At 52.4% G+C, this 23,013-nt stretch overlaps 1 protein-coding gene across 2 annotated transcripts in view; it reads right to left on the minus strand.

Annotated features, from left to right (window-relative positions):
* LOC116954700 (integrin alpha-9-like) overlaps positions 1 to 23,013 on the minus strand; it is a 113,443-nt gene that overhangs the window by 30,620 nt on the left and 59,810 nt on the right. For both annotated transcript variants that reach the window (XM_076052451.1, XM_076052452.1), the window contains 9 exons: positions 22,833 to 22,918; positions 21,517 to 21,579; positions 17,791 to 17,928; positions 12,515 to 12,623; positions 11,128 to 11,222; positions 10,599 to 10,689; positions 6,865 to 6,910; positions 6,308 to 6,462; positions 3,187 to 3,344 (listed from right to left, as the gene is read on the minus strand). In XM_076052451.1, coding sequence (XP_075908566.1) covers positions 3,187 to 3,344; positions 6,308 to 6,462; positions 6,865 to 6,910; positions 10,599 to 10,689; positions 11,128 to 11,222; positions 12,515 to 12,623; positions 17,791 to 17,928; positions 21,517 to 21,579; positions 22,833 to 22,918 — 941 coding nt within the window. The remainder of the gene's footprint in view (positions 1 to 3,186; positions 3,345 to 6,307; positions 6,463 to 6,864; positions 6,911 to 10,598; positions 10,690 to 11,127; positions 11,223 to 12,514; positions 12,624 to 17,790; positions 17,929 to 21,516; positions 21,580 to 22,832; positions 22,919 to 23,013) is intronic.

Genomic DNA, 23,013 nt, shown 5'->3' on the forward strand with positions numbered 1-23,013 from the left:
CGCCAGTCGGTGAGTCACTCAGTCGATGAGTCACTCAGTCGGTGAGTCACTCAGTCGGTGAGTCGCTCGCCCGGTGAGTCACTCAGTCAGTGAGTCACTCGCCAGTCGGTGAGTCGCTCAGTCGGTGAGTCACTCAGTCGGTGAGTCATTCGTTCAGTCAATGAGCCAGTCAGTCGGTGAGTCACTCAGTCGATGAGTCACTCAGTCAGTGAGTCACTCAGTCGGTGAGTCACTCGCCAGTCGGTGAGTCGCTCAGTCGGTGAATCGCTCAGTCGGTGAGTCACTCAGGTGGTAAGTCACTCGCCAGTCGGTGAGTCGCTCAGTCGGTGAGTCGCTCAGTCGGTGAGTCGCTCAGTCGGTGAGTCACTTAGTCGATGAGTCACTCAGTCGGTGAGTCACTCAGTCGGTGAGTCACTCGCCAGTCGGTGAGTCACTCAGTTGGTGAGTCACTCAATCGGTGAGTCGCTCAGTCGGTGAGTCACTCAGTTGGTGAGTCACTCAGTTGGTGAGTCACTCGCCAGTCGGTGAGTCACTCAGTTGGTAAGTCACTCAGTCGGTGAGTCGCTCAGTCGGTGAGTCGCTCAGTCGGTGAGTCACTCAGTCGGTGAGTCGCTCAGTCGGTGAGTCGCTCAGTCGGTGAGTCACTCAGTCGGTGAGTCACTCGCCAGTCGGTGAGTCACTCAGTCGGTGAGTCACTCAGTCGGTGAGTCACTCGCCAGTCGGTGAGTCACTCAGTCGGTGAGTCGCTCAGTCAGTGAGTCGCTCAGTCGGTGAGTCGCTCAGTCGGTGAGTCACTCAGTCGGTGAGTCGCTCAGTCGGTGAGTCACTCAGTCGGTGAGTCACTCGCCAGTCGGTGAGTAGCTCAGTCGGTGAGTCGCTCAGTTGGTAAGTCACTCAGTCGGTGAGTCGCTCAGTCGGTGAGTCGCTCAGTCGGTGAGTCGCTCAGTCGGTGAGTCGCTCAGTCGGTGAGTCGCTCAGTCGGTGAGTCGCTCAGTCAGTGAGTCACTCAGTCGGTGAGTCACTCAGTCGGTGAGTCACTCAGTCGGTGAGTCGCTCAGTCGGTGAGTCACTCAGTCAGTGAGTCACTCGCCAGTCGGTGAGTCGCTCGCCCGGTGAGTCACTCAGTCGGTGAGTCGCTCAGTCGGTGAGTCACTCAGTCGGTGAGTCACTCGCCAGTCGGTGAGTCACTCAGTCGGTGAGTCACTCAGTCGGTGAGTCACCCAGTCGGTGAGTCACTCAGTCGGTGAGTCACTTGCCAGTCGGTGAGTCGCTCAGTCGGTGAGTCGCTCAGTCGGTGAGTCGCTCAGTCGGTGAGTCGCTCAGTCGGTGAGTCACTCAGTCGGTGAGTCACTCAGTCGGTGAGTTACTCGCCAGTCGGTGAGTCACTCAGTCGATGAGTCACTCAGTCGGTGAGTCACTCAGTCGGTGAGTCGCTCGCCCGGTGAGTCACTCAGTCGGTGAGTCACTCGCCAGTCGGTGAGTCGCTCAGTCGGTGAGTCACTCAGTCGGTGAGTCATTCGTTCAGTCAATGAGCCAGTCAGTCGGTGAGTCACTCAGTCGATGAGTCACTCAGTCGGTGAGTCACTCAGTCGGTGAGTCACTCGCCAGTCGGTGAGTCGCTCAGTCGGTGAGTCACTCAGTCGGTGAGTCACTCAGGTGGTAAGTCACTCGCCAGTCGGTGAGTCGCTCAGTCAGTGAGTCGCTCAGTCGGTGAGTCGCTCAGTCGGTGAGTCACTCAGTCGATGAGTCACTCAGTCGGTGAGTCACTCAGTCGGTGAGTCACTCGCCAGTCGGTGAGTCACTCAGTTGGTGAGTCACTCAATCGGTGAGTCGCTCAGTCGGTGAGTCACTCAGTTGGTGAGTCACTCAGTTGGTGAGTCACTCGCCAGTCGGTGAGTCACTCAGTTGGTAAGTCACTCAGTCGGTGAGTCGCTCAGTCGGTGAGTCGCGCAGTCGGTGAGTCGCTCAGTCGGTGAATCGCTCAGTCGGTGAGTCGCTCAGTCGGTGAGTCGCTCAGTCGGTGAGTCACTCGCCAGTCGGTGAGTCACTCAGTCGGTGAGTCACTCAGTCGGTGAGTCACTCGCCAGTCGGTGAGTCACTCAGTCGGTGAGTCGCTCAGTCAGTGAGTCGCTCAGTCGGTGAGTCGCTCAGTCGGTGAGTCGCTCAGTCGGTGAGTCGCTCAGTAGGTGAGTCACTCAGTCGGTGAGTCACTCGCCAGTCGGTGAGTAGCTCAGTCGGTGAGTCACTCAGTTGGTAAGTCACTCAGTCGGTGAGTCGCTCAGTCGGTGAGTCGCTCAGTCGGTGAGTCGCTCAGTCGGTGAGTCGCTCAGTCGGTGGGTCACTCAGTCGGTGAGTCGCTCAGTCGGTGAGTCGCTCAGTCAGTGAGTCACTCAGTCGGTGAGTCACTCAGTCGGTGAGTCACTCAGTCGGTGAGTCACTCAGTCAGTGAGTCACTCAGTCGGTGAGTCACTCGCCAGTCGGTGAGTCACTCAGTCGGTGAGTCGCTCAGTCGGTGAGTCGCTCAGTCGGTGAGTCGCTCAGTCGGTGAGTCGCTCAGTCGGTGAGTCACTCGCCAGTCGGTGAGTCACTCGCCAGTCGGTGAGTCGCTCAGTCGGTGAGTCACTCAGTCGGTGAGTCACTCAGTCAGTGAGTCGCTCGCCCGGTGAGTCACTCAGTCAGTGAGTCGCTCAGTCGGTGAGTCACTCAGTCGGTGAGTCACTCGCCAGTCGGTGAGTCACTCAGTCGGTGAGTCACTCAGTTGGTGAGTCACTCGCCAGTCGGTGAGTCGCTCAGTCGGTGAGTCACTCAGTTGGTAAGTCACTCAGTCGGTGAGTCGCTCAGTCGGTGAGTCGCTCAGTCCGTGAGTCGCTCAGTCGGTGAGTCGCTCAGTCAGTGAGTCACTCAGTCGGTGGGTCACTCGCCAGTCGGTGAGTCACTCAGTCGGTGAGTCGCTCGCCAGTCGGTGAGTCCCTCAGTCGGTGAGTCACTCAGTCAGTGAGTCACTCAGTCGGTGAGTCACTCAGTCGGTGAGTCACTCAGTCAGTGAGTCACTCAGTCGGTGAGTCACTCGCCAGTCGGTGAGTCGCTCAGTCGGTGAGTCGCTCAGTCAGTGAGTCGCTTAGTCGGTGAGTCGCTCAGTCGGTGAGTCGCTCAGTCGGTGAGTCGCTCAGTCGGTGAGTCACTCGCCTTCACGTAGGCCACGTGCTGCAGGCAGCGCTGCTCATGGATGGTGAGGCGCACCGAGCCTGGCACGGAGCTCGCTCCCTCGGCGCTCTCCAGCGAGAGCCGCACGGGGAGGCCAGAGTGCTGCTTCACCGAGTCGGCGATCAGCTCGTACCGCATGTCTAATCAACAACAACAACATCAACAACATCAACAACAACAACAACATCAGCAACATCAACAACATCAAAAACATCAACAACAACATCAACAACATCAACAACAACATCAAAAACATCAACAACAACATCAACAACAACAACATCAAAAACATCAACAACAACAACATCAAAAACATCAACAACATCAAAAACATCAACAACAAAAACATCAACAACAACATCAAAAACATCAACAACATGGAACTCTAGAGGCCACGATAGACTCTCGCTTGCACGCAACGGAGTGAACGCGTGGGATTACGAGTGGGTGAGTGAGATGGTGAGTGGGTGAGGGAGATCGTGAGTGGGTGAGTGAGATGGTGAGTGGGTAAGTGAGATGGTGAGTGGGTGAGTGAGATCGTGAGTGGGTGAGTGAGATGGTGAGTGGGTCAGTAAGATGGTGAGTGGGTAAGGTGGTGAGAGGGCGAGTGAAGTAGTGAGTGGGTGAGTGAGATGGTGAGTGGGTGAGTAAGATGGTGAGTGGGTGAGTGAGATGGTGAGTGGGTGAGTGAGATGATGAGTAGGTGAGTAAGATGGTGAGTGGGTAAGTAAGATGGTGAGTGGGTGAGTAAGATGGTGAGTGGCTGAGTAAGGTGGTGAGTGGGTGAGTAAGATGGTGAGTGGGTGAGTAAGGTGGTGAGTGGGTGAGTGAGATGATGAGTGGGTGAGTTAGATGGTGAGTGGCTGAGTACGGTGGTGAGTGGGTGAGTAAGATGGTGAGTGGGTGAGTAAGGTGGTGAGTGGGTGAGTGAGATGATGAGTGGGTGAGTTAGATGGTGAGTGGGTGAGTGAGATGGTGAGTGGGTGAGTGAGATGATGAGTAGGTGAGTGAGATGGTGAGTGGGCGAGTGAGATGGTGAGTGGGCGAACGAGGTGGTGAGTGTCGTGGTGAGCGTCATGGTGAGCGTCGTGGTGAGTGTCGTGGTGAGTGTAGTGGTGAGTGTCGTGGTGAGTGTAGTGGTGAGTGTCGTGGTGAGTGTCGTGGTGAGTGTAGTGGTGAGTGTCGTGGTGAGTGTCGTGATGAGTGTAGTGGTGAGTGTAGTGGTGAGTGTCGTGGTGAGTGTCGTGGTGAGTGCCGTAGTGAGTGTCGTGGTGAGTGTGGTGGTGATTGTGGTGGTGAGTGTCGTGGTGAGTGTCGTGGTGAGTGTAGTGGTGAGTGTCGCGGTGAGTGTCGCGGTGAGTGTAGTGGTGAGTGCCGTGGTGAGGGTCGTGGTGAGTGCCGTGGTGAGTGTCGTGGTGAGTGTCGTGATGGTGGTGAGTGCCGTGGTGAGTGTGGTGGTGAGTGTAGTGGTGAGTGTAGTGGTGAGTGCCGTGGTGAGTGTGGTGGTGAGTGTCGTGGTGAGTGTCGTGGTGAGCATCGTGGTGAGCGCCGTGGTGAGTGTCGTGGTGAGTGTCGTGGTGAGGGTCGTGATGGTGGTGAGTGCCGTGGTGAGTGTGGTGGTGAGTGTAGTGGTGAGTGTAGTGGTGAGTGCCGTGGTGAGTGTGGTGGTGGTGGTGAGTGTCGTGGTGAGTGTCGTGGTGAGGGTCGTGGTGAGTGCCGTGGTGAGGGTCGTGGTGAGTGTCGTGGTGAGTGTAGTGGTGAGTGTCGTGGTGAGTGTCGTGGTGAGTGTCGTGGTGAGCGCCGTGGTGAGCGCCGTGGTGAGTGTCGTGGTGAGTGTCGTGGTGAGTGCCGTGGTGAGTGCCGTGGTGAGTGTCGTGGTGAGGGTCGTGATGGTGGTGAGTGCCGTGGTGAGTGTGGTGGTGAGTGTAGTGGTGAGTGTAGTGGTGAGTGCCGTGGTGAGTGTAGTGGTGAGTGTCGTGGTGAGCGCCGTGGTGAGCGCCGTGGTGAGTGTCGTGGTGAGTGTCGTGGTGAGTGCCGTGGTGAGTGTCGTGGTGAGTGTCGTGGTGAGGGTCGTGATGGTGGTGAGTGCCGTGGTGAGTGTGGTGGTGAGTGTAGTGGTGAGTGTAGTGGTGAGTACCGTGGTGAGTGTGGTGGTGGTGAGTGTCGTGGTGAGTGTCGTGGTGAGTGTCGTGGTGAGTGCCGTGGTGAGTGTCGTGGTGAGGGTCGTGGTGAGTGCCGTGGTGAGGGTCGTGGTGAGTGTCGTGGTGAGTGTAGTGGTGAGTGTCGTGGTGAGTGTAGTGGTGAGTGTCGTGGTGAGCGCCGTGGTGAGCGCCGTGGTGAGTGTCGTGATGAGTGTCGTGGTGAGTGCCGTGGTGAGTGTGGTGGTGAGTGTCGTGGTGAGTGTCGTGGTGAGTGTCGTGGTGAGTGTCGTGATGGTGGTGAGTGTCGTGGTGAGTGCCGTGGTGAGTGTAGTGGTGAGTGTCGTGGTGAATGTCGTGGTGAGTGTCGTGATGGTGGTGAGTGTCGTGGTGAGTGCCGTGGTGAGTGTAGTGGTGAGTGTGGTGGTGGTGAGTGTGGTGGTGAGTGCCGTGGTGAGTGTAGTGGTGAGTGTCGTGGCGAGTGTAGTGGTGAGTGTGGTGGTGAGTGTGGTGGTGAGTGTCGTGGTGAGTGTAGTGGTGAGTGTAGTGGTGAGTGTGGTGGTGAGTGTGGTGGTGGTGAGTGCCGTGGTGAGTGTGGTGGTGAGTGCCGTGGTGAGTGCCGTGGTGAGTGTAGTGGTGAGTGTAGTGGTGAGTGTGGTGGTGAGTGTAGTGGTGAGTGCCGTGGTGAGTGTCGTGGTGAGTGCCGTGGTGAGTGTAGTGGTGAGTGTGGTGGTGAGTGTGGTGGTGACTGTCGTGGTGAGTGTCGTGGTGACTGTGGTGGTGAGTGTAGTGGTGAGTGTGGTGGTGAGTGTGGTGGTGACTGTCGTGGTGAGTGTCGTGGTGACTGTGGTGGTGAGTGTGGTGGTGAGTGTCGTGGTGAGTGTGGTGGTGAGTGTGGTGGTGAGTGTCGTGGTGAGTGTGGTGGTGAGTGCCGTGGTGAGTGCCGCGTCTGAGGTGGTCCTTGCCGAGGCTGCGCGTGAGCCCGGGCCCCGAGTAGGAGAGGCAGACGGAGGCCGTGAAGCAGTGGGCCCCACGGCCCCCACGGCCGCACCCAGGGCCCGTCACGTTGATCCCTCGCGGCAGCACCACGGACGCCGAGACGTCCACCACGGGACGAGCCCTGGGGAAGACACGGGGGGGGGTGGACACGGGGTGGACACGGGGTGGACACGGGGTGGACACGGGGTGGACACGGGGTGGACACGGGGTGGACATGGCGGGGGACATGGGGGGGGTGGACACGGGGTGGACATGGAGGGGACACGGGGGGTGGATACGGGGGGTGGACACGGGGGGGGGGGGACATGATCACAGGTTGGTCAGGTTTTGTCAGCGTCATACAAGGCCAGTCCAGGGTCATGTGTTTGCGTGTTGAACTCAGGTCAGGGACATGCCAGGTCAGAGCAGGTTCATGCCAGGTCAGTGCCATGCTAGGTCAGGGTCATACCAGGTCATGTCGTGTCATGCCAGGTCTGGCCAAGGTCATGCCAGGTCAGGGGAGGGTCAAGGCCAGGCTGTTTACCTGATCAGCACGGCTGCATTTGAACCGTAGGCTCCGACCGCGAGGTCTGCAGAGACAACGATATTTTTAGAAACAGATGTGAGCCACCCACGAAAATCGCCAGCACACGCTCATCAACAACAACAACAACAGTGGTGGTGACGTCACCACAGCGCCTGTGCCAGGCCATGTGCACTTTAAGGCCACGTGTAGTGTCGAACGCCCAATGGAAGGTCACGGGACAGACCCAGGTGCCATGGGTTGACTGACTGAGATGACTGGCCGAAGCACCACCTGTGCCCCCCTACTATGCCAACTTGCTGTGTTGTAAGCGTCGCTCCTCGGCCCTCCGTTGTTGTTGGAGGGCGACTGCCTCCAACTGCCCAGTAGCGTCCTTCACGAGCCTCCTCCACAGAGGCCGATCTTGACACCGCTGGTACCAGTCATCGGCAAGTCCACTCAGCTCCACGTCCTCCTGTACCACATCACTCCATCTCTTCTCTAGCTCGGGCAACGCCCATTTAGCCATCTCTATCCGGTCGAACAAAAGCTGTTTGGGCATGCGGTGATTGGGCAGCCTTGCCTGCTGGAGGAGCTCACCGGTGGGATTTTGTCCAGATCTTTCAGTAATTTGTGAGCTCCTCACACAATTCAGCCTGATTAATCCCAGGATGGATCGTAAACAGGCCAGCCGAAATGTTCTAACCAGCGAAGATGTTTCATTAGGTGGGTCCACTTTTTGCAAGCATAGAGAAGGGAGTGCTTGACCATGGCCGAGAAGACCCGAAGGTTCGTGCTGAGCAGCAAACCGGGTAGTTTCAACGCAGCATTACACGGCCGATGAAAAGATATTGCTGCTTGACTGATTCAGAGTGAGACTTCTATTGTCAAACCGGAGCCGGTTATAAGCACAGAGCCCAGGTATGGAAAACTCTCCACTCTCTCCAGAACTGCCCCATCACCAAAGGGGATTGTGGGGGTGGAGTGTTTGATGGCACAACATACCCACGCAGGGGCTTAGTTTTGGTGGGGCTGATGGTAAGGTCCAGATCATCAGCATGCATAACATGGTTGACCAATAGGAAGCCATTCCTTAACCGCACCCAGGCATCGATCAGCCTCCCATTGTTTCTGTACCAGATGGAGATTCCTCCAGTACAGCCATAGAAGGCTTCACAAACTACGTGGTCGAAAAAGATGTTAAATAATATGGGAGCCAGAGGAACATCCCTGTCGCACCCCAAGGTGAACAGGGATTGGCTCCGACTCCCAGCCACGTAGTTTTACCATCTTGAAGGTCCTGAATTATTGTGAGCAGAGACTCTGAAAGCACAAAGAAAACAAACCAGAGCCAATATGGTAAAGATGAAGGTGTTGTTGGAATTCCCCACACCTCTGCTGTAGCAAACGGACAGAAAATATGGCATCTGTGCAGGACCACCCTGGCCTGAAACCACATTGGGGCTCAGCAAGCCTCTCCTCGGCGTGCCTGGCAAGGCGATGTTGAATAATCCTTTCTAAGGACCTTTCCAGGCACACTGAGGAGTGAGAACCCCTATAGTTGTTACAGTCTCTGTGGTCCCCCTTCTTAAAGAGGGGGACCACCAGGGCATCCTTCCAATCCCATGGAACCCGTCCAGTGGTCCAGACTGGTATTATGTCATACAGTGCAGTCTGTTCAAAACGCCACACTCCCTCAGCATTTCGTTTTAGTGCTTTTCCTGGTTTCAGACTCTGGATCGCCTTCTGTACTTCCTCAACAGATGTCACGTCAGCCAGCCACTCCAGGGGGTGACTACTTCTTCCAATATTTGAGGCACTGCAGCCTCAGCAGGGTCATCTCCACTTTGCCACATGATGTTTTCCCCGCTGAGGGGTTTCCCCTCCCCCAAGACCTCACAGAAATGCTCAGCTAATCTGCAAACCTATTCCTGGGGGTCGGAGATCGGATCACCTTTCTTTCTCCTCATGATGGTGATAGGTGTGGCACTGCAAGTTACTTTTTGATGGCGTTAAATATTTATTTGTGATCGCGGGCTGCTGAGGCAGCCTCCATCTCCTCAGCAAACCTCGACCACCACCCATCCTTACCGCACCGCACGGCTCTCCAAGCCTCCGAGCGAAAGGTGTGGTAAGCCTCCTCATTCTCCAACGTGGGATGCTGTACACGGTGGGAGTGGGTCTGTCACTTTTTCTCAGCCAGCTGGAACACCTCCTCCATCTGCCAGGGTATCTGGGGAGTTCTGGACCATGTACCAAAAGCAGCTGCAAGTGATGATGGAATTCTCGCTTGCAACTTTTACCAGTTAGTTGAGACCAGGCCACTATGGGTTTGAATGGGATCGTGCGTGTACATCCACCACCAGAGTGGAAGAATGGCAGGCGCATCTTACAGATGACAAGGCGATATTCAGTGGGCAGATCAGCTCCATGGTAGTTCCTGGTGTCAAGGACATGGGCCCGCATCCACTGTTCCGTTATCATATAGTCCAGCAGATGTCCATGCTTGGATGCAGCATGCATCCACAATGTTGCATGGATGCGCCGAAGCCGAAACAGCGTGTTGGTAATTACAAGCCCATGGGCTGCACAGAATTCTAGCAGCCTCCTATCATTGTTATTGAACTGATCTGGCCTATGCCTTCCAATCACTCCAACCCAGGTTCCAGCATCATGACTCACTCAAGCATTAAATTCACCCAACAAGATGACTCTATCCCGAGGGGCCACTTTAGCCAGCACCTGTGACAGGAGGTCATAGGCGGCATCTGACTCATCGGCCTTGCCTGCATCCCACCATTGATGTTCATCTTCGGTGGGGGCATAAATAACCACAACCACCACTACTTGCCTTTGGTTGATGGGAATGCGAGCCCATAATAGCCTTGGGCTTACAGCTTCCCACACCTCACCGCCATGCTCCGACGCCCCCTTCATTCTTTTATTCAGAAGAAGAGCCACTCCCTGTTGTTTGGCAGTCTCCTGCCCCGAGTAGAGGACTGTCCACCCCTCATGGTGATTGGAACCAGAGCCGGTCCACCGGACCTCCTGAATACCGCAGAGATCCAGGCGGTACCGGTCCAGCTCTCGACAAAGTGGCAGCCTCTCCTCCGTAGCTAGCGTTCGAACATTCCACGTGGCCACTCGCAGTGGCTTTTTGCACACACGCTTGCGTATAAATGCGGGGAGCTTGGAGGGCAACTACTTGTCCCAGATGTGGACAAAGCAGCTGCAGGCGATGATCACGTTGCTCACACAGATAAAGATTCTCCCCCCCCCCCACGCTCCCCATATAGCCTTAACAGACTGTGAGGGAAAGTGTTGTTAGCGAGCAGCACCGATGACGGCCAGTACGGCACACGAGTGGGTGGTGTCACCAGCACCACGCCTGGGCCGCCTTTGTCTCCCCAACACCGCACAAGATATGTATTGAGTCTAAGTTGACCTAGGGGAGGTCCAGGACCGGTTCAGATAATCGTCACTGGTGTTGGCCGTGAGCGGGAATCGAACCTGGGTCGCCGGGGTTCATAGCGCAGCGCACTAACCACTACACTACCGCTCCCCTACACATATACGTACACACGCACACACACATACAGACACGCACACACATACGTACACACACACGTACACACACGCACACACACGCACACACGTACACACACACGTACACACACACGTACACACACGCACACACGTACACACACACGTACACACACGCCCACACAGACACGAGCACCCACACACAGCGTCACCTGCGAAGCCGTTGTCATCCAGGTCGAGTCCACCCGCCAGGGACTGGCCGAACATCCGCAGGGAGGGGTGGATGCCTCGACCGCTGATCCTCTGTTGCGACGACGCAGCACAACCAGAGACGGGGCACAGAGCGGGAGATGGGGCGGCGTGGTGGTGGCGGCCCGTTGCGTATTTGCGTACGTACGCGCGTGTGTGCATGCGTGTGCACGTTCGTGCGTGTGGAGTGGTGGTCGTAGCGGTTGGCGCTCTGCGCTACAAACCCGGCGATCCGGGCTCGATTCCTGCTCACGAGCAACCCCAGTGACGATGATCTGGGCCTCCCCTAGGTCGGCTCAGCCCCAAACGAGTAACTGGTGCGGTGTGTGAACATCGTCACTGGGGAGACAAAGGCGGCCGGACGCGGTGTTGGCCACCCACCCCCGTCGTGTGGCACAGTGCCGGCCTTCATCGCCGGTGCTGCTCGCTAACAGCACTTGCCCCAACAGTCTGTTGAGGCTACACGGGGGGATCTTTGTGTTTGTTGCGTACCTGCGAGTACTTGGCGGCGATGCCGTGCGCGCTGCCGTGGTACACGTACACCGCCCCGCCGTTGTCGTCCTCGTTAGGCGCTCCGATCGCAAACTCTACCATCCACAACAACAGCAACAGCACAACAACAACAACAACACTTTTACAACAACACAAGAACAGCAGCACAAAAAGAACAACAACACGACACTCTTACTTTTTTTAAAAAAACACCACAATAACAACACTTCAACACACACCTGTCAACCCCTGATCAGTGCCCCTAGCTTTTTTACACACCAACTCAGACCGTATCGGTCACCCCGTGCCCCCTATAAATCTCAAGGCTCATCCTACAAAGTCCCATCACAAGCGAGAAACACAAACGAACACACAATGCCTTTTGTTGCCCGCATTGAAACGGCTGTATGCCGTATGTACCTGAAAACTCAATTTCCCCGTACAAGAAGACAGGGTCATAAACCGTATGGGTTGACACGGTATGAATACAACTGTGCTACAGCAACAACACAACAATCCTACAACACGACAATAACAACAACAACAAATTTTGATTTAAAGCTTTCGTGACTGCAGTAATTCATATTCTTAGCTCTTTCGGTAAAGTCACGTTGAAGGGAAACAATAAAATAATAAAATATATACAAATGATGACCGTTTGCATTATGGTCGAAACGTGAAAATTTTTATTGTTTTGTATATATTTTATTCTTTTATTGTTTCCCTTCAACGTGACTTTACCGGAAGAGCTAAGACTATGAACAACAACAACAACAACAATAGTAATTTACATCTCTGTAAAGCGGGGCGTTTCATCCGTAGGATCCCCACCAATGCGCCACCACCTTGTACGGAAGGCCGCAGGGGGAATAAGCAGAACCAGCGGGGGCATGAAGGCCGGTTTAGAGAGGCCAACTTTGAAAGACTTAAATATATCGAACAAAAACAACAGCAACAACAGCAACAATAACGCTACACCACCACTGCACGAACCTAGTCCCTGTGTTCGCACAGCAGCAGCGTTCTTCCGGATTTGGGTGACATTGTCGGATGGGTAACAACAGCAGCAGCTACAGCAGCTACATCAGCAGCTACAGCAGCAGCTGCCGTATCTAGAGCTATAGCAGCTACAGCAGCAGCTGCTGCATCTAGAGCTACAGCAGCAGCAGCTACAACGCGATCACAGCAGGAGGATCCGGCACGCTGACGCATCACGAAGGGCGCTCAGTCGTGAGGAGTACGACAGCACAGACACAGAGGGAGGGTTTCGTGGTGGCCGGGTGGAGCTCAGGGAACCAAGCCAGGGCGGTCGAGACGCTGCAGTCGCATACGTGGTCTTGGGGGTGCCTGGGACCGGGGTGGGTGGGGGGTTGGTGGGGGGTTGTACCGGGGTAGTGGTCGTGGTCCAGGTCCCCCAGGTTTACCATCGCCTCCCCGAAGCGAGCGTTGTAGGCGTTGTCTCCCTGCAGCGGCGTGGGCATCTCCAGCATCGCACCCTGCGCACGGAGACACGGGCACACGGAGACATGGGGACATGGAGACACGGGGACACGGAGACACAGGCACACGAAGACACGGAGACACGGGCACACGGAGACACGGGCACACGGAGACACGGAGACACGGGGACACGGAGACACGGGGACACGGAGACACGGGGACACGGAGACACGGGGACACAGAGACACGGGGACACAGAGACACGGGGACACGGAGACACGGGGACACAGAGACACGGGGACACAGAGACACGGGCACACGGAGACACGGGCACACGGAGACACGGGCACACGGAGACACGGGCACACGGGGACACGGAGACACGGGGACATGGAGACATGGAGAACATGGAGACACGGGGAGATGGAGACACATGGAGATGGAGACACAGGGATATAGAGACACGGGGATTTAGAGACATGGAGACATGGAGACATGGAGACACGGGGACACGGGGAGATGGAGACATGGGGATTTAGAGACATGGGGACATGGAGACACGGAGACACGGGGACACGGGGAGATGGAGACACAGGGATTTAGAGACATGGGGACATGGAGACATGGAGAACATGGAAACAAGGGGAGATGGAGACACAAGGATATAGAGACACAGGGATATAGAGACATGGAGACACGGAGACACGGGGACATGGGGATTGAGAGACATGGCGAACATGGAGACACGGGCACACGGAGACACGGGGATAGAGAGACATGGAGAACATGGAGACACGGAGACACGGAGACACGGGGATAGAAAGACACGGGGACACGGGGACACGGGGATAGAGAGACACTGTGTGATGTGAGTTATGTGATGAGAGTTGTGTGATGTGAGTTGTGTGATGTGAGTTGTGTGATGTGAGTTGTGTGATGTGAGTTGTGTGATGTGAGTTGTGTGATGTGAGTTGTGTGATGTGAGCTGTGTGATGTGAGTTGTGTGATGTGAGTTGTATGATGCTGTGTGATGTGAGTTGTGTGATGTGAGTTGTGTGATGTGAGTTGTGTGATGTGAGTTGTGTGATGCTGTGTGATGTGATGCTGTATGATGTGAGTTGTGTGATGTGAGTTGTGTGATGTGAGTTGTGTGATGTGAGTTGTGTGATGTGATGCTGTGTGATGTGAGTTGTGTGATGTGATGCTGTGTGATGTGAGTTGTGTGATGTGATGCTGTGTGATGCTGTGTGATGTGAGTTGTGTGATGTGAGTTGTGTGATGTGATGCTGTGTGATGTGAGTTGTGTGATGTGAGTTGTGTGATGCTGTGTGATGCTGTGTGATGTGAGTTGTGTGATGTGAGTTGTGCGATGTGAGTTGTGTGATGTGAGTTGTGTGATGTGAGTTGTGTGATGTGATGCTGTGTGATGCTGTGTGATGTGAGTTGTGTGATGTGAGTTGTGTGATGCTGTGTGATGTAAGTTGTGTGATGTGATGCTGTGTGATGTGAGTTGTGTGATGAGAGTTGTGTGATGTGAGTTGTGTGATGTGAGTTGTGTGATGTGAGCTGTGTGATGTGAGTTGTGTGATGTGAGCTGTGTGATGTGAGTTGTGTGATGTGAGTTGTGTGATGTGAGTTGTGTGATGTGAGTTGTGTGATGTGATGCTGTGTGATGTGAGTTGTGTGATGTGAGTTGTGTGATGTGAGTTGTGTGATGTGATGCTGTGTGATGTGAGTTGTGTGATGACAGCTGTGTGATGTGATGCTGTGTGATATGAGTTGTGTGATGTGAGTTGTGTGATGTGAGTTGTGTGATGCTGTGTGATGTGAGTTGTGTGTTGTGAGTTGTATGATGTGCGTTGTGTGATGAGAGCTGTGTGATGTGAGTTGTGTGATGAGAGCTGTGTGATGTGAGCTGTATGATGCTGTGTGATGTGAGTTGTGTGATGTGAGTTGTGTGATGCGAGTTGTGTGATGTGAGTTGTGTGATGCTGTGTGATGTGAGTTGTGTGATGTGAGTTGTGTGATGCTGTGTGATGTGAGTTGTGTGATGTGAGTTGTGTGATGTGAGTTGTGTGATGCTGTGTGATGTGAGTTGTGTGATGCTGGGTGATGTGATGCTGTGTGATGTGATGCTGTGTGATGTGAGTTGTGTGATGTGAGTTGTGTGATGTGAGTTGTGTGATGAGAGTTGTGTGATGTTAGTTGTGTGATGTAAGTTGTGTGATGTGAGTTGTGTGATGTGATGCTGTGTGATGTGAGTTGTGTGATGTGAGTTGTGTGATGCTGTGTGATGTGAGTTGTGTGATGAGAGCTGTTTGATGTGAGTTGTATGATGTGCGTTGTGTGATGTGAGTTGTGTGATGAGAGTTGTGTGATGTGAGTTGTGTGATGTGAGTTGTATGATGCTGTGTGATGTGAGTTGTGTGATGTGAGTTGTGTGATGCGAGTTGTGTGATGTGAGTTGTGTGATGCTGTGTGATGTGAGTTGTGTGATGTGAGTTGTGTGATGCTGTGTGATGTGAGTTGTGTGATGTGAGTTGTGTGATGTGAGTTGTGTGATGCTGTGTGATGTGAGTTGTGTGATGCTGGGTGATGTGATGCTGTGTGATGTGATGCTGTGTGATGTGAGTTGTGTGATGTGAGTTGTGTGATGTGAGTTGTGTGATGAGAGTTGTGTGATGTTAGTTGTGTGATGTAAGTTGTGTGATGTGAGTTGTGTGATGTGATGCTGTGTGATGTGAGTTGTGTGATGTGAGTTGTGTGATGCTGTGTGATGTGAGTTGTGTGATGAGAGCTGTTTGATGTGAGTTGTGTGATGTGAGTTGTGTGATGTGAGTTGTGTGATGAGAGTTGTGTGATGTGAGTTGTGTGATGTGAGTTGTGTGATGTGAGTTGTGTGATGTGAGTTCTGTGATGTGAGTTGTGTGATGTGAGTTGTGTGATGTGAGTTGTGTGATGAGAGTTGTGTGATGTTAGTTGTGTGATGTAAGTTGTGTGATGTGAGTTGTGTGATGTGATGCTGTGTGATGTGAGTTGTGTGATGTGAGTTGTGTGATGTGAGTTGTGTGATGAGAGTTGTGTGATGTGAGTTGTGTGATGTGAGTTGTGTGATGTGAGTTGTATGATGCTGTGTGATGTGAGTTGTGTGATGAGAGTTGTGTGATGTGAGTTGTGTGATGAGAGCTGTATGATGCTGTGTGATGTGAGTTGTGTGATGTGAGTTGCGTGATGTGAGTTGTGTGATGCTGTGTGATGTGAGTTGTGTGATGTGAGTTGTGTGATGCTGTGTGATGTGAGTTGTGTGATGAGAGCTGTATGATGCTGTGTGATGTGAGTTGTGTGATGAGAGTTGTGTGATGTGAGTTGTGTGATGTGAGTTGTGTGATGTGAGTTGTGTGATGTGAGTTGCGTGATGTGAGTTGTGTGATGTGAGTTGTATGATGCTGTGTGATGTGAGTTGTATGATGTGAGTTGTGTGATGTGAGTTCTGTGATGAGAGCTGTGTGATGTGAGTTGTGTGATGTGAGTTGTGTGATGTGAGTTGTGTGATGCTGTGTGATGTGAGTTGTGTGATGAGAGCTGTATGATGCTGTGTGATGTGAGTTGTGTGATGTGAGTTGTGTGATGTGAGTTGTGTGATGTGAGTTGTGTGATGCTGTGTGATGTGATGCTGTGTGATGTGAGTTGTGTGATGCTGTGTGATGTGATGCTGTGTGATGTGATGCTGTGTGATGTGAGTTGTGTGATGTGAGTTGTGTGATGTGAGTTGTGTGATGTGAGTTGTGTGATGTGAGTTGTGTGATGAGAGTTGTGTGATGTGAGTTGTGTGATGTGAGTTGTGTGATGTGAGTTGTGTGATGTGAGTTGTGTGATGTGAGTTGTGTGATGTGAGTTGTGTGATGTGAGTTGTATGATGCTGTGTGATGTGAGTTGTGTGATGAGAGTTGTGTGATGTGAGTTGTGTGATGTGAGTTGTGTGATGTGAGTTGTATGATGCTGTGTGATGTGAGTTGTGTGATGAGAGTTGTGTGATGTGAGTTATGTGATGAGAGCTGTATGATGCTGTGTGATGTGAGTTGTGTGATGTGAGTTGCGTGATGTGAGTTGTGTGATGCTGTGTGATGTGAGTTGTGTGATGTGAGTTGTGTGATGCTGTGTGATGTGAGTTGTGTGATGAGAGCTGTATGATGCTGTGTGATGTGAGTTGTGTGATGAGAGTTGTGTGATGTGAGTTGTGTGATGTGAGTTGTGTGATGTGAGTTGTATGATGCTGTGTGATGTGAGTTGTATGATGTGAGTTGTGTGATGTGAGTTCTGTGATGAGAGCTGTGTGATGTGAGTTGTGTGATGTGATGCTGTGTGATGTGAGTTGTGTGATGTGAGTTGTGTGATGTGAGTTGTATGATGCTGTGTGATGTGAGTTGTGTGATGTGAGTTGTGTGATGAGAGTTGTGTGATGTGAGTTGTGTGATGTGAGTTGTGTGATGTGAGTTGTGTGATGTGAGTTGTGTGATGTGAGTTGTGTGATGTGAGTTGTGTGATGTGAGTTGTATGATGCTGTGTGATGTGAGTTGTGTGATGAGAGTTGTGTGATGTGAGTTGTGTGATGTGAGTTGTGTGATGTGAGTTGTATGATGCTGTGTGATGTGAGTTGTGTGATGAGAGTTGTGTGATGTGAGTTGTGTGATGAGAGCTGTATGATGCTGTGTGATGTGAGTTGTGTGATGTGAGTTGCGTGATGTGAGTTGTGTGATGCTGTGTGATGTGAGTTGTGTGATGTGAGTTGTGTGATGCTGTGTGATGTGAGTTGTGTGATGAGAGCTGTATGATGCTGTGTGATGTGAGTTGTGTGATGAGAGTTGTGTGATGTGAGTTGTGTGATGTGAGTTGTGTGATGTGAGTTGTATGATGCTGTGTGATGTGAGTTGTATGATGTGAGTTGTGTGATGTGAGTTCTGTGATGAGAGCTGTGTGATGTGAGTTGTGTGATGTGATGCTGTGTGATGTGAGTTGTGTGATGTGAGTTGTGTGATGTGAGTTGTATGATGCTGTGTGATGTGAGTTGTATGATGTGAGTTGTGTGATGTGAGTTCTGTGATGAGAGCTGTGTGATGTGAGTTGTGTGATGTGATGCTGTGTGATGTGAGTTGTGTGATGTGAGTTGTGTGATGCTGTGTGATGTGAGTTGTGTGATGAGAGCTGTGGGGAGTTCCGGCTCACCCCCCCGCGGCTGAGGAAGACGAAGACGCGGCCCTCGTCACGGAGGTCGCTGTGGAAGGGTGCGCCCACAAGGAGGTCCGAGAGGGAGTCGCCGTTCACGTCGCCCACGCAGAGCGCCGCGCCAAAGTATGAGCCCAGCTGCAGCGGCAGTAGCATCATCATCATCAGCAGCAGTAACATCATCATCAGCAGTAACATCATCAGCAGCAGTAACATCATCATCATCAGTAGCATCATCATCAGCAGCAGTAATATCATCAGCAGCAGTAACATCATCAGCAGCAGTAACATCATCATCAGCAGTAGCATCATCATCAGCAGTAGCATCATCAGCAGTGGTAGCATCATCATCAGCAGTAGCATCATCATCAGCAGTAGCATCATCAGCAGCAGTAACATCATCATCAGCAGTAGCATCATCATCAGCAGTAACATCATCATCAGCGGTAGCATCATCATCAGCAGTAACATCATCATCAGCAGTAACATCAGCAGCAGCAGCAGCAGTAACATCATCATCAGCAGTAACATCATCATCAGCGGTAGCATCATCAGCAGCGGTAGCATCATCATCAGCAGTAGCATCATCATCAGCAGTAACATCATCATCAGCAGTAACATCATCATCAGCAGTAGCATCATCATCAGCAGTAACATCATCATCAGCAGTAACATCAGCAGCAGCAGCAGTAACATCATCATCAGCAGTAACATCATCATCAGCAGTAGCATCATCAGCAGTAACATGATCATCATCAGCAGTAACATCATCATCAGCAGTAACATCATCATCATCAGTAGCATCATCATCATCATCATCAGTAACATCATCATTAGCAGTAGCATCATAATCAGCAGTAACATCATCATCAGCGGTAGCATCATCATCAGCAGTAACATCATCATCAGCAGTAACATCAGCAGCAGCAGCAGTAACATCATCATCAGCAGTAACATCATCATCAGCGGTAGCATCATCAGCAGCGGTAGCATCATCATCAGCAGTAGCATCATCATCAGCAGTAACATCATCATCAGCAGTAACATCATCATCAGCAGTAACATCATCATCAGCGGTAGCATCATCATCAGCAGTAACATCATCATCAGCAGTAACATCATCATCAGCAGTAACATCATCATCAGCAGTAACATCATCATCAGCAGTAGCATCATCAGCAGTAACATGATCATCATCAGCAGTAACATCATCATCAGCAGTAACATCATCATCATCAGTAGCATCATCATCATCATCAGTAACATCATCATTAGCAGTAGCATCATCATCAGCAGTAACATCATCATCAGCAGTAACATCATCATCAGCGGTAGCATCATCATCAGCAGTAGGATCATCATCAGCGGTAGCATCATCAGCAGTAGCATCATCATCCGCAGTAGCATGATCATCAGCAGTAACATCATCATCAGCAGTAGCATCATCAGCAGTATCATCATCATCATCAGTAGCATCATCAGCAGTAGCATCATCAGCAGCAGTAACATCATCATCAGCAGTAGCATCATCAGCAGTAACATGATCATCAGCAGTAGCATCATCATCAGCAGTAACATCATCATCAGCAGCAGTAACATCATCATCAGCGGTAGCATCATCATCAGCAGTAACATGATCATCAGCAGTAGCATCATCAGCAGTAACATGATCATCAGCAGTAGCGTCATCATCAGAAGTAGCATCATCATCAGCAGTAGAATCATCATCAGCAGTAGCATCATCAGCAGCAGTAACATGATCATCAGCAGTAGCATCATCATCAGCAGTAGCATCATCATCAGCAGTAGGATCATCATCAGCGGTAGCATCATCAGCAGTAGCATCATCATCAGCAGTAACATGATCATCAGCAGTAACATCATCATCAGCAGTAGCATCATCAGCAGTAACATGATCATCAGCAGTAACATCATCATCAGCAGTAGCATCATCAGCAGTATCATCATCAGTAGCATCATCAGCAGTAGCATCATCAGCAGCAGTAACATCATCATCAGCAGTAGCATCATCAGCAGTAACATGATCATCAGCAGTAGCATCATCATCAGCAGTAACATCATCATCAGCAGTAGCATCATCAGCAGTAACATGATCATCAGCAGTAGCATCATCAGCAGTAACATCATCATCAGCAGTAGCATCATCATCAGAAGTAGCATCATCATCATCAGTAGCATCATCAGCAGTCACATCATCATCAGCAGTAGCATCATCAGCAGTAACATCATCATCAGCAGTAGCATCATCAGAAGTAGCATCATCATCATCAGTAGCATCATCAGCAGTCACATCATCATCAGAAACATCATCAGTAACAACAACATCATCAGTAGCAATATCACCACCATTAACAACAATTGCCAGTAAAGCCTTCACCACCACCAGCAGCAGCACGACCACTGTCACCACGACCACCACCCCATCAACACGAGCACCACCACCCCCACCACCACGATACCGGACACAGCGTTGTGTGTGCGCCACGCAAGTCCAAGGACGTTGAGTTGACCACGGGGGAAGCGTGGACAAGGGGAGGGGGTGTGGAAGCTCTGGGCAGCAGGAGGATGTGTTTTTCGTTTTGGCTGTTTCCTCTCCCCCCCCCACCACCACCTCCTCCTTCCTTCGACTGTTGAACTCACAATGGCATCCGTCTCCCCGTGTTGTCGAGCCACTGTGTTCAGCCACCACTACCACCACCACAATTGGGGTCATAACAACTCACCCACCCGTCCACTCACACACCCACTCACCCACTCACTCACCCATCCACTTACTTACCCACCGACTCACTCACTCACTCGCTCACTCATCGACATCACCCACTCACTCGCCCATCCACTCACTTACCCACCCACTCACACACCCACCCACTCACACACCCACTCACTCGTTCACTCACTCGCTCACTCATCCATCCACCCACCCACTCACACACCCACTCACTCACCCACCCACCCATCCACTCACTTACCCACCCACTCACACACCCACTCACTCAACCACCCACTCACTCACTCAACCACCCACCCATCCACCTACCCACTCATACACCCACTCACTCACCCATCCACTCACTCACCCACTCACCCATCCACCCACACACCCATCCATCCACTCACCCACTCACTCACTCATCCACCCACCCACCCATCCACTCACTCAACCACCCACCGACTCACCTACCCATCCATCCATCCACGCATGCACCCACCTACTTACCCACCCACCCACTCAATCACCTACCAACCCACCAACTCACCCACGCATGCACCCACCCACTCACTCACCCGCCCACCAACTCACACACCCACTCACTCACCCATCCATCCACTCACCTAACCACTCACTCACCCACTCACTCACCCACCCACTCACCCATCTACTCACCTACCCATCCATCCATCCACCCACGCATGCATCCACCCACTTGCCCACCCACTCACTCAATCACCTACCAACCCACCCACTGGTCCACCAACTCACCAACCAACTCACCCACCCACTAACCCAACCACGCTCCCCCACCGCGTATTTATTTGTAGTTATTGAGCCGCGGTCACAGACAGGAGAGAGTCTCTGGCCGTCGCTCGTGAGCTTGTGGATGAGATGGAGCAGGTCGATGACAGTGATGACGATGACAATGGAGACGAGGAGGAGGAGGGGGAGGAGGAGGAGGAGGGGGAGGAGGGGGGGGGATTGCGAACCTTCTTTCCCGACGCCTCGAAGAACGGAATCAACTTGCCATTGTCGACCTTGAACAGGAACACCTAGGGGACACACACACACACAGAGAGAAGAGACGAGTTCACCCCATGGACACCGGCCACAGACCACGACAGACAGAGCGGTGGATCTCTACGGGGGTCTCCAAGGAGACCAGCGGCTTGCAGAAACCAGATAAACAATAAGAGACTCTCCTTCGTCCTCATCATCCCCTTAGTCGTCTTTAGAAGTCGGTACAACAACAAAAGCTGAGTGTTTCAAGAGCTGCAACGCGCACTGACGGTGGCGGTCAGTTCTGTTGTCTTGGCTTTACAAGACGCGAGCCCGCTGCGACATACGGAGACAACGACAACAACAACGACAACAACAACAACAACAACGACAACAACAACGACTACAACAACGACAACAACAACGACAACAACAACGACTACAACAACAACAACGACAACGACTACAACAACGACAACAACAACGACAACAACGACAACAACAACGACAACAACAATGACAACAACAATGACAACAACAACGACAACAACAACAACGACGACGACAACGACAACAATGACAACGACAACAACAACAACGACTACAACAACGACAACAACAACGACAACAACAACGACTACAACAACAACAACGACAACGACTACAACAACGACAACAACAACGACAACAACGACAACAACAACGACAACAACAATGACAACAACAATGACAACAACAACGACAACAACAACAACGACGACGACAACGACAACAATGACAACGACAACAACAACAACGACTACAACAACGACAACAACAACGACAACAACGACTACAACAACGACTACAACAACGACAACAACAACGACAACAACGACTACAACAACGACAACAACAACGACAACAACGACAACGACTACAACAACGACTACAACGACGACGACAACAACATTTTCTTTGGTTATTTCGGTAAAGTCACGTAGAATGAGAATAAAATAATAAATTGATAAAATAAAATAACACAGTAATATTCTCACGACGTTTCGGCCACAACACAAGCGGCCTTCATCAGGTGAAGGGTTGAGACTGTCTGGTAGGACAGCGCAACAACGTGACCAAGCGGTTCCCTGACGAGCCGCTTGCGGCCTCAGGAGCTGCGGGTTGCCGAACCCCCCTGGACCCCCCCCCCTGGACCCCCCTGGACCCCCCCCCCTGGACCCCCCCCCTGGACCCCCCCCCTGGACCCCCCTGCCCCCTCTGCCCCCCCCTGGACCTCGCCCCCCAACCCCCGCCCCCCCCGCCTCACCTTGCCCACACTCGAGTGCTGTGGTGCTCCCCCCACGATCTCCGTGCTGCCCGGGGTCACAAAGTTCCCCGTCTCCACGGAGTAACCTGGGGCAGCGTACACGTCATCACCGTCACCTCGTCATCACCGTCACCTCGTCATCACCGTCACCTCGTCACACCGTCATCACCGTCATCACCGT

The sequence above is a fragment of the Petromyzon marinus genome, chromosome 56, assembly GCF_048934315.1.
Source record: "Petromyzon marinus isolate PM22_M1 ecotype Great Lakes invasive population chromosome 56, UKy_Petmar_22M1.pri1.0, whole genome shotgun sequence".
Lineage (NCBI taxonomy): Eukaryota > Metazoa > Chordata > Hyperoartia > Petromyzontiformes > Petromyzontidae > Petromyzon > Petromyzon marinus.